Source organism: Natrix helvetica, assembly GCF_964273705.1.
Source record: "Natrix helvetica genome assembly, chromosome: 13".
Classification (NCBI taxonomy): domain Eukaryota; kingdom Metazoa; phylum Chordata; class Lepidosauria; order Squamata; family Natricidae; genus Natrix; species Natrix helvetica.
The window spans coordinates 2,525,354-2,536,949 of NC_138557.1; the positions used below are offsets into that span (position 1 = coordinate 2,525,354).

At 51.0% G+C, this 11,596-nt stretch overlaps 1 protein-coding gene across 2 annotated transcripts; it reads left to right on the forward strand.

The window, feature by feature from the left end:
* Positions 1-2,452: 2,452 nt before the first annotated feature.
* On the forward strand, positions 2,453-11,333 carry CHST12 (carbohydrate sulfotransferase 12). Of its 2 annotated transcripts, none has more exons than XM_081965633.1 (2): positions 2,453-2,532; positions 8,810-11,333. In XM_081965633.1, the coding sequence occupies exon 2, from the start codon at positions 8,868-8,870 to the stop codon at positions 10,167-10,169; it is 1,302 nt and encodes a 433-aa protein (XP_081821759.1). In that variant the 5' UTR covers positions 2,453-2,532; positions 8,810-8,867; the 3' UTR covers positions 10,170-11,333. The 2 variants fall into 2 exon arrangements, with proteins under 2 accessions (XP_081821759.1, XP_081821760.1); XM_081965634.1 differs by having other exon boundaries at positions 2,455-2,555.
* Positions 11,334-11,596: the final 263 nt, after the last annotated feature.

An 11,596-nucleotide genomic window follows, 5' to 3' on the forward strand; every position in this document is an offset into this window, starting at 1 on the left:
ACGCTGTGGCCCCTGAACGAAAGGGCCATCTACACTGTCCCAGAACAAGACTCCCACTTTCTACTGGATGCAGCCAAGGCCATCTTAAGTCTCTCTCACAGGGACGCGGAGGGATCAGGGGGCTAAGATGCTGAGCTTGTCCATCAGAAAGGTCGGCAGTTCGACGGTTCGAGTCCCTAGCGCCGCGTAACAGAGTGAGCTCCCGTGACTTGTCCCAGCTTCTGCCAACCGAGCAGTTCGAAAGCACGTAAAAAGTGCAAGTAGAAAAATAGGAACCACCTTGGGTGGGAAGGGAACAGGGTTCCGTGCCCCTTCGGCGTTGAGTCATGCCGGCCACATGACCACGGAGATGTTTCTGGACAGCGCTGGCTTTTTAGCTTTGAAACGAGGATGAGCATCGCCCCCTAGAGTTGGGAATGACTAGCACATATGTGCAAGGGGAACCTTTACCTTTAAATCTCTCATGGTGGCCAGGCAGAAGTTTCTAAGATGCCTACAAGCAAGGAGATGGAAATGTTCCTCTCTCCCATCACTGTTACATCACAGCTTGTTCCCAACACAGAGGTAGCATGGGGTCTTCCATATTAATACTCCCGAATAAGCCACAGCCACCTTGTACAGGCAGCCCCCCACTTACAACAGCTCATTTAGTGACCATTCAGAGTTACAACGGCACTTGAAAATAAGGGACTTAGCCCCATTTTTCACACAATCACGTGACCCACACATTCAGACGCTCGGCAACCGACTCATAGTTAGGACGGGTACAAAACCCTGGGGTCACGCCAACCCCCTTTTGCGGCCTTTTGTGGCCAGCAAGATCAGTGGGGAAGTCAGCTTCACTTCACATCTCTGTTACTAACTCCACAATGGCAGTGTTTCGCTTAGCAACTGTGAGAAGAAAGGTTGTAAAACAGGGCAGAATCCATCTAAACAACGCTTCGCTTAGCAACAGAAATTTAGGGCTGAAAATGTGTGATCGTGTGTCAAGGTACCAGTTGCACCATTCTAGGGGATCTGCTGTATTTTCGAACGGTGGGGCCAAACTCACCTAACCCATGACTCGCTTAGCAACAGAAATTCTGGGGTGGTTGTAAATCGAGGACCAACTGTATTTATCCAAGCCCCGGTGCCTTTCCCAGCATGCATTTGGCTGGGTTCAGAAGAAGGGACAAGGGAGGACCTCCTGACCATGGATGGCACTAGGTGGCAGCTAGAGATCCCGATTCAAAGTCCCAATGCTCAGCGAGGGCCTGAAGGCCCTTGCTCCCCCCTCCTCCAGCCCCCCTTCCTTGCAAGGAAACGGTGAGGTGGACGTTAACAAAAAGGACACCACATCCGGATCTATATGGGAAGTCGAGAGTGGCACGTGGTGAACAGGAAGTGCATGAATCAACCGATCTTTCTCCTCTTTTCTTAATGGGTTTGCAACTCAAAGGCCTCATCTTGTTTCTCTCCCGGGGCAGAGAGAACAGTTAAAGAGTCATAACAGGTTGGTCCAAGGCACCTAGAGACTGGGAGATGGTGAATTCTGGTACCATTTTAGGCATGAAAGCCAGCTGGGTGACTTTGGCCTGGGCAACTTTGGGCCAATCACCAGGACAGTGAGTTCTAGTCCCGCTTTAGCCATGAAAGGCATCTGGGTGACTTTGGGCCAATCACTAGGAGCCAGTGAGTTTTAGTCCTGTCTTAGGCATGAAAGCTGGCTTGGTGACTTTGGGCCAATCACCAGGAGACAGTGAATTCTAGTCCTGCTTTAGCCATGAAAGGCAGCTGGGTGGCTTTGGGCCAACAACCAGGAGCCAGTGAGTTCTAGTCTTGTCTTAGGCACGAGAATCAACGGGGTGATTTGGGGCCAATTACCAGGAGCCAGTGAGTTCTAGTCCTGTCTTAGGCACTAGGGCCAACTGGGTGACTTTGGGCCAATCACCAGGAGCCAGTGAGTTCTAGTCCCAACCTCTAGCCTAGTGTATTCTGAAGCAGATAGTATCTTCAGGGTACCTCATGCCTGCTTGGGATCTGAGTGAAGACACTGGGGCTAAAAACTAGGAGACTGGAGAGTTCTAGCCCTCCCTTAGGCAAGTAGACCTTGGCTCAGTCCCTCTCGCTTAGTCTTTGGTGGAAGAAGAAGAAGAAAAGGGTCAACCCCTTCCAAGAAAACTGCACGGCCATTCAAAACTCCCCCTCCCCATTTGCTGGGAGAAAGTACTAAAAGCCCCTTGCGGAGGGGGGGGGGGGGAGAGAAGCAAAGCCCGGAGTTGCAGCGGGAGCTCTCCAGCTTTCGCGGAGCGCAGCGCAAGGCTTAGAGAGCCTCTGGCGCGCCCGGGCAGCGCTGCGCAGTGCCGGCGCGGGGTGGGGAGCGGGCGGGCGGCGCTTGTGCTGGCTGGGAGACCCCCTTGCCGGGCCGGGCCGGGCTTCTCGCGAGAGGGGCGGCGCAGCCCCAGCCGGAGGAGGAGCCGCGGCCGGGCTGGCCGGAGAAAGAAAGCGGGACGGGCGGCCGAAGCGCGGTCCGGGCAGCGGGACCGGCCAGAGGTGAGCGGGGATGCCGGGTGCAGGTGGGCAAGGGGATCGGCCAGGCCAGCGGGATGGGGGATGCGGCGGCGGCAGCTCCTTCCTCCTCCGCGCCCACGTGGGCGCATCTTTGCAAGATGCCTTGCTTTGCGCCAGCTTCTTCCCCTTGGATTCCCTCTCCTGGGCGCGCACTGTGGCTGGATCGGAAGCCGAAGCCGCGCTGCCAGCCGGCCGGAGGGAGAGAGATGCGCAAAAGGACTTCCGCGGGCGGCAGCTTGGAGATGCCCCCTGCCTGCCTTCGCCATCCTTGTCTAGGCTTTTTCTCTCCCTGCGCAGGAGCGGCTGCTGGCTGGGGAGGGCATCTCCATGCCTCCCCTCTCCCCATCAGGCCCAGCTGGTGGCCAGCTGGATCTGGGGAGGGGGATGCTCCCTGCCAGCATCCCTCCTGGGCTGGGATGAGGACAGATGTGTCGTCATCTCAACCAAGGGATGATGCTTGGTGGACATGTTGCGATGCTTCATGACACTTGGCTGTGTGAGGTGGTTGTGTCTTGGGGTGGAGCCCTGGGGTACAAAGCTACCTTGTGATAAAATACAGGAGGAGAGGTCGAGCCGTGGTCTCTCCCCTTGCTGGTGAAAACACAACCCTGGTTAGGATTGGAGTGGCCGGAAAATAAGGTAAAGGTTCCCTTCGCACATCTGTGCTAGTCCTTCACGACTCTAGGGGGCGGTGCTCATCTCCGTTTCAAAGCCGAAGAGCCAGCGCTGTCTGAAGATGTCTCTGTGATCATGTGGTTGGCATGACTCAACGCCAAAGGCGCATGGAACATTGTTCCCTTCCCACCAAAGGTGGTTCCTATTTTTCTACTTGCATTTGAACTGCTAGGTTGGCAGAAGCTGGGACAAGTAACGGGAGCTTGCTCCGTTACGTGGTGCTAGGGATTCAAATCGCTGAATTCCCAACCTTCTTATCAACAAGCTCAGCGTCTTAGCCCCTGAGCTACTGCTTCCATCCAGTTTGCCCATCGTGTTAAGCCATTTCTTGCTTGTAGCCTTGTACCCTGAGCATGCCACGATTTCCGAGGTAAGGTCTTAAAGCTCCAAATTATGTTTTATAAACCTGGCCAGCTGGCTCCCCATAATTGTGTGCTACCCTGAAGCACATGGTGGCTTAATATAACACTGTCTTTTGCAGCTCACAAAGAACAGACTTTGTGGTGGGAAACGAAAGTTCCAACTGGGGTGCCAATTTTGGACGATTGAGGAATTCTGGAAGTCCACGTGTCTTAAAATGGAGCAGGTTGGACATCCTTGGGTTAAACCAGCTGTGTCTCTGGCTGAGAATGTTGATTTCTTAGTCTTGGGCTTTTGGTGGTGTGCATAAATATTTCAGGAAACGAAAAGGAGGAAGTCTATAGAGCTCATTCTAGGCTCTTCCTGCAGAAATGGGATACACAACGCAGCTGTAATGCTCCGTGCGCCTTTGGTGGGGCAGAGGTTGCTTCATTGCACTTCCTGTCCCCTTTGTACATGGGTGGGGGGGTTGTGACAGCTCTCCTTTTTGGGGGCAAGAGGGAATGATCAAGCGTAAAGCTGTAGGTGCCTGGATATCTTCATCCTGTCTTGGAAGACTTCAGTTGATGTTCTGAGTGGCTTGGATCTTCAGCGCTTAGGATACTAGGAATAGTGTCCCGGAGAACAGAAAATTGGAGGAAAGCTAAGTGGATCCCTTAGCTCAGAGTGGATCCCTTAGCTCAGGGTCTCCAACCTTGGCATCTTTAAGACTGGCCCTTATTCTCATTGTACAAAATAAATACAGCAAAATATATATTTGGAACATTAATAAGGTTCGAGGCTTAGAGGAGGGGTCCCCGACCTTTCAGACCTCAGGGACTACTAAATGCATAATTTTAAATCCCGCAGACCATTCATGGGAATTTTAAAAAAAGATAAATAGTATTTAGTGCAATATAAAAAATGCAAATGATTTTTCTGCAGACCACCAAAAAATTTTCATGGATCACCAGTTGGTGACTGCTGGTTTAGAGAGCCAATTTGGTCCTAGTGGGGAGACTAATTGGGAGATGGTGAGTTCTAGTTCAGCCTTAGGCATGAAAGCCAGCTGGGCGACTGGTCCAATCACCAGGAGAAGGGGAGTGCTAGTTCAGCCTTAGGCATGAAAGCCAGCTGGGGGATTGGGCCAATCACCAGGAGATGATGAGTTCTAGACCCCCACTTAACCATGAAAGTTGACTGGGTGGCTTTGGAGCCAATCACCAGGAGACAGTGAGTTCTAGTCCTGCTTTAGCCATGAAAGCCAGCTGGGTGACTTGGGGCCAAATCCCATTTTCTCCATCCAACCCTTTTCACAGGGTTGTTGTAAGGAGCATCAGATATGTTCGCCACCTGGAGTTACTTGCAAAAAGAATGAAGGCGGGATACAGGTAAATACATAAGAGTTAGGGGACAATGTCTCCATTGTGACATCATTCAGTCCCTGGCCTGACACCTCATTATGGCTTGTGTCAGTCGTCTTAGTTGAAGACACAAGGCAAATTAAAATGCATGGCATAGAATCCAATCCTGGGTCTCGGTGTTTTTACACCTTTGGCAAATTTCTGCTCCAGTTTATTTGCCCACCCGCCTCCCAAATCCAATTTACATCACTAAGTGCAAATGCCCTTTGCAGACCTGTGATGTGTTTCCAACTTCTCTGGGGAATGAATGAGAAAAGATCTTACTTCTCTCCCTGTGGCTTTCTGTGAAGCAAACGCTTTTTGATTCATTTGAGTTTGCCCAGGATACCAAATCATTGCTTGCTTGCTCTGCTTTTGCTTGTTGACAAAAATCCCCACAGTCCTCCTCAAATTCTATTTTTAATGTGCAACCACTTATGAGTCACCTCAGGTTGGCCCAAGCCTTCTGGGGGGATGGAATCCAATTTCTAGCCAAGGAGGTTGCTTTGGCCAAAAGTGGCCAGTTGATTATGTCCATGGATCTCTTGAATGGGCCCCTGTCCATCCTGCAGTAGAACATAGGACATCATCAGAGTTGGAAGGGGCCTTGGAGGTCTTCTAGTCCAGCCCCCTTCTCAAACAAGAGACCCTATACCATTTCAGAGAAACAGCTGTCCAGTCTCTTCTTGAAAACCTCCAGTGATGGAACATTCTGGAAGCAAGCCGTTCCACTGGTGAATTGTTCTCCCTGTCAGGAAATTTCTCCTTAATTCTAGATTGCTTCTCTCCTTGATTCGTTTCCATCCATCACTTCTTGCCTCGCCTTCTGGTGCTCTGGAAAATAAGTTGAGCCGTTTCGTCTTCCTGAAGATTCCCCAGTCTGTGCAATGCACATTTAACCTACCTTTGGCTTGTGGGCCATGGAAATTTCATTGTTCTAAAAACAAGCCCGCTGTCGGATGTTAAATTTGGCCCTTGGCTCCTTTTTCTGCCTGAGCCAGGAAGGGCGTCTTAACCCGTGACTTTGCACTCTTTCGAACAATAACCGTGCAAGGAAGAGCCCCCTCCAAAATCTCGGGTCTGTGATGCATCAAGACTTCTTCGTGTGTTGTTGATTTTCACATTAGGGCGAAATCCAGAGATGCAATCAGGGCGGGACTCGTTCCCAAAGCAAACGCACCATTTTCTACGTTTGTTTACATGTTTCCCCCTTCCATCACATCCCGAAAAGAGCATTTCCCGTGTCTGCTTTGCTTCCTGTCAGATTCCACAGTTGGAATGTTGCAGGAACTCCAGCCCATTTGAGAAGCTGCAAGACACACCCTCCAGAAAGCATTCCCGATTATTCTGCTTTACCATACTTTTCGGAATATAAGACGCACCAAGGTTTTGAAGAGGCAAATTTTAAAAAAAAAGTTTTTGCACTCTGCAAACCTCCCAAAAACGGCTCAAAAAATGGCCCATTTTTCGCTCATTTCTGCCCTCTCCAGCCCCCAGGAGCTCTCTGGAAGCCTTCTAAAGGCTATGAGCCATTTTGGTGAAGGGGCAGGGTTTCGGGAGGGAAAGAATTGCTGTATTCAGTGTATAAGACACACCCAGATTTTCGCCATGTGACGGCGAAGCATGTGAGTCACTTTTGATGTGGAAGGAAAATGTTGTTATTATTTGTGGAGAAGGTTCCTTATCTTGGAGATCTGGTTGATTAAAACAAACAAACCTAGAAACATTTTGTGGTGTTCTCTGTTTTGGCGGAAGGGCCTAAGAAATCAGGACTCCAGAACCAGCTTTTGAAACAAATATCTGGACTTCCAACTATCCCAGGTTTTCAAGGAACAGTGCCAATATTTTTCTGATGCCGCAATGCTTGGTAAGAATGCAGGAATGAACTAACTGTCTCCTGCATACTCCAGTCCCCTTTCGCTCCTCTTTTATTCCTTATGGGAGGAGCCATTCATCGTCCACCTGTGGCCTCACTCCCAAGTCAACCCCTGTTCTTTAGCTGTTCTGGCAACTCTGTGCATGCGCACACTGGGAACAGGCTCCAGTTGTTCGTCTGCCTCACTGATCTCTGGCTCCGAAGGCAGCTGATAACTGGCATATGGCTCTGGCCCCCTCTCTGCCTCTGACACAGAGCCCTCATCCGAGCCTTCCCCAGACTCCAGGACTGGCCCAGGTTCCTCCCCAACCTCCTCAGTGTCCGAATTGGCTGCCAGCTCTGCTGCCTGCTGTCGGGCCACAATAAACAGAAACTTCCAAACTCTGTTGATTGTATCTAATTCTGGACTCATACGTTCATCGGCTTGCCAGCCAAGAGATTTCAAAACAGGAGAGAAACAGCGTAGAAACGGATGAAATTGGTCCTGAGTAATCCAATTTGTGCCAATCGTGTTTACCGAGGGGGAAAGGTTATCACATTATCTCCAGAGGGGAAATTCACTTTTGTGCGAAGTAGCTCTGAAAAGAATTGTCAGTAAAAAAACAGGGAAACTCAGATAACGGAAAATTGCCAGAGGGAAAGAGAGAGAGAGATGAACTTTGGAGAGGTGGGTCAACCCAGAATGGGGAAAAAAATCAATTCTGGATTAGGGTGAGAGTGTCAGAGCGATAATACCACACGTGCGATGCTTTAATACAAGTTTTATCTACAATGGTGTGAAATGGGTTCTGCTCTATTTTGCCTTTTGTTTTTTTGGCCCACCTTTTAAAATTTCAGGTGTGCTGCAGGTTGAAGTAGACAGAACAACCAATAGATGAGATTCTCTGCTTCTCTGGGTCTAACTGGGGGATCCATGGTACTCTCTGATCTTGCTGTTTTCATGCAGACGTTTCACTACCCAGCTGGGTCGCATCATCAGTGCAGCACTGAAGATGTTACCGATAAAAGAGAATATTTATAGTCCAGGGTTGAACTGTGGTGTCCTCAATGCTCTCTAAATTTGCTGGTTTTCTTGCAGACGTTTCATTATCCAACTAGGTAACACCATCAGTGCTAGAGGGGTATGAGGTTTGTGGAGTGAAGAAAGAGAAGAGGAGGAGGGAATGACTGTGGTCATTTGGTGCTCTCTGAGCTTGGTGGTTTCTTGCAGTCGTTTCATTACCCAATTAGATAACACCATCAGTGCTAGAAGGACGTGGGGTTTGTGGAGTGAAGAAAGAGAGGAAGAGGAGGAGGAACTGTGGGGTCCTTGGTGCCCTCTGAACTTGGTGATTTCTTGCAGACGTTTCATTACCCAGTTAGGTAACATCATCAGTGCTAGAAGGACGTGGGGTTTATGGAGTGAAGAAAGAGAGGAGGAGGAAGAAGAGGAGGAGGAGGTGGTGGTGGTGGTGGTGGTGGTGGTGGTGGTGGTGGTGGTGGTGGAGGAGGAGGAGGAGGAGGAGGAGGAGGAGGAGGAGGAGGAGGAGGAGGAGGAGGAAAATGACTGTGGGGTCCTTGGTGCTCTCTGAGCTTGGTGATTTCTTGCAGACGTTTCATTACCCAGTTAGGTAACATCATCAGTGCTAGAAGGGGAAGCATTCAGAAAGCAAACTCACTTCCTTCTAGCACTGATGATGTCACCTAGGTGGGTAATGAAACGTCTGCAGGAAAACCACCAAGCCCCTAGAGCATCAACCACTCCACTGAAGATGTTACCTAGCTGAGCGAGGAAACGTCTGCACAAAAACAACCGAACCAAAGAACAACAAGAGCTCCTCACATAACCAACCTTCTCCACTTCTCCAGAATCCCATCTGATGTCTTTAAGGTGGTGAGACTGCAGAAGTCCGGCCTGCTCTGTTATTTTCTCTTGAACAATGTTTGCGAAAAAGAACGCTCACGTTGTCTTTGGTACCCCCTGCAGGTTGCGACAATCCCACCGAAGCCATGTTGGAGTCCAGAGGTTTTTCGTCGAGTTGGAGATGAGTTCGGTGAGGAAGCAGCTGAAGACCCCACCTGGCAGCATGACCAAGGCCCGCCTTTTCCGTCTCTCGGTGGCCCTCGGCTCCATTTTCATGATCCTGTTGATCATCGTGTATTGGGACAATGTCGGGACCACCCATTTCTACCTCCACACCACCCTCTCCAGGCCTCAGGGGGTGCTCCCCACGGCGGGGAAGGACAACCCAGGTGCTCTGCTGGAGATGGATGACTTTTTGGAGGACCTTTTGAATTCCAACCTGAAGAAGAGCGTCGATGCGGGCAGGAAAGCCGAGAAACCGAAGCCTCCCTTGCGTGCGTCGAGCAAACCAGCAGGGGCCAGCAACTTGGAGGAGAACGTCAGAGGCTACGACTGGCCCACTCGGGAGGCCAACACGGGGCTGGACCAAGCAAAGGTGCAGAAGGAGAGACGGCAGATGCTGCAGGGCTGGTGCGCCAATTCCAGCTTCTCCTTCCCGACCAAGGAGAGGACCTTCGACGACATTCCCAACTACGAGCTCAACCACCTCATCGTCGATGACCGTCACGGCATCATCTACTGCTACGTCCCCAAAGTGGCCTGCACCAACTGGAAGAGGGTGATGATCGTCCTGAGCGAAAGCTTAATGGATCAAGGCCTCCCCTACGTCGACCCTTTGGACATCCCCCGCGAGAACGTCCACAACACCAGCACCCACTTCACCTTCAACAAATTCTGGCGCCGCTACGGCAAGTTCTCCCGCCACCTCATGAAGATCAAGCTCAAGAAGTACACCAAGTTCCTCTTCGTCCGGGATCCTTTCGTCCGGCTGATCTCGGCCTTCCGGAGCAAATTTGAGCTGGCCAACGAGGAATTCTACCGCCGCTTTGCCATCCCCATGCTCAAGCTCTACGCCAACTACAGCAGCCTGCCGACGTCGGTGAGCGAAGCCTTCGAAGGTGGCTTCCGCGTCTCCTTCTCAGACTTCATCCAGTACTTGCTGGACCCTCGGACAGAAAAGTTGGCCCCTTTCAATGAGCACTGGAGGCAGGTGTATCGCCTGTGTCACCCCTGCCAGATCGACTATGACTTTGTTGGCAAGCTGGAGACCTTGGACGAAGACGCCACGTACCTTTTGCAGCTTCTCAAGGTGGACCATCTTCTCCACTTCCCTCCCAGCTACCGGAACAGGACAGCCAACAGCTGGGAGGAGGACTGGTTTGCTAAAATCCCCATGGCCTGGCGACAGCGGTTGTACAAACTCTACGAGGCTGATTTCGTACTTTTCGGCTATCCGAAACCAGAAAACCTGCTCAAAAACTGAGGTGGAGGAGTGTTCCCCCCGAATCCCAAAGAATCCTCCTTATTTGATGTCCCCCAAATCAGGGCGTCCCCAATTCCCAGGTTGCAGCCCGGGACTGGGCCACAGCCTGTTCGGAACTGGGTCGCATGAGTAGAAGGTGGGTGTGCACACGCAGCTCGATTTGCGCGAGCGGTGGGGCGCTCCCTTGCTCGTGTGAAGCTCCATTTGGAGCGGCAGGTGCCCCCACCCCTCGCACAAACGTAGCTTGGCAAACGCACATGATTACCTGTTGCTCGTGCCTGGAGCTTCGTGTGCAAAGGCCCGCCGTTCGCACAAACGGAGCTTCACAAGTGCTCGCAAGGGCCCGTCGCTCTGTGCAAATGGAGCTTCCCATGTGTGTGTGTGCAAGAGCCCGCTGCTCATGGAAAGGGAGCTTCACGCCGCTCGTGCCAAGTGAGCTGCTCACACAGAACCGTTTCCTCTCTCCCCTCCCCCAGCCCGCAAAGCTGGAAAGGTTGGGGACCCCTTCCCCTAATAACAAGGTCGCTCCAGATTGACCCTCCCCAAGTGTCCCTTTTTCTACAGCCTTTTACAGGTTGCCCGGTGGCCAGCTCCTGAAACCTTCTGCAGAAAAGTTTTCCCCAAGCCTCTCTTGGGTTTTTCGTCCAGTGCGGCCTCTTTATGTTTGCGGTTGTGTTACCGATCCGGTGGATTCCGCCACTGCTGTTCTATGTCGATGCTTTTTTTCTTGGTGCGTTTAAAACAAATGGGAAGAAAGAATTAATATATTAAAAAAAAGATATTTAACACGGAGCCTGCCGTGGGAAGGAAGAACGAAAAAATGTGTCCTCTTATGTTGCTTCTGTTCAACCTGCCCCCCACGCCCACCCCTTAACCCCGGCCCGGAGGGTGGGATGCGGTGAAAAAAAATGCTGCGCGTTCAGAGACCCGGCTGGTAAAGCAGCAGACGGATCCTTGGTTGCAGTTGTGTGTATTTATTTATTTACCTACCTTACTTACCCTATTTTTCGGACTATAAAGACGCACCAGTGTATAAGACGCACCAAGATTTCGAACAGGTAAGTAAGAAAAACTTAGTTTTTATCCTCCCCGGCCTCCAGGAGCCACCCGCAGGCTTCAGCAGGGCTGAGGGGAGAAATGGGCCATTTTTTGCCTGTTTTTTCACAAAAATGGGATGCGGGGGAGGGGGACCTTCAGGAGGCCAAAAATGGCTGTATTTGGTGTATAAGACGCACCAACATTTCCATGCTCTTTGGGGGGGAACTGCATCTTATACTCCGAAAAATACGGTACCTTATTTACTTACCTTCCTTACTTATTTATTTCCTGCCATTGTTTTTTACAAATAACCCAAGGTGGTGAACATATCCAAGACAGCTTCCTCCTCCTATTTTCCCTACCACAACAACCCTGTGAGGTGGGGTGGG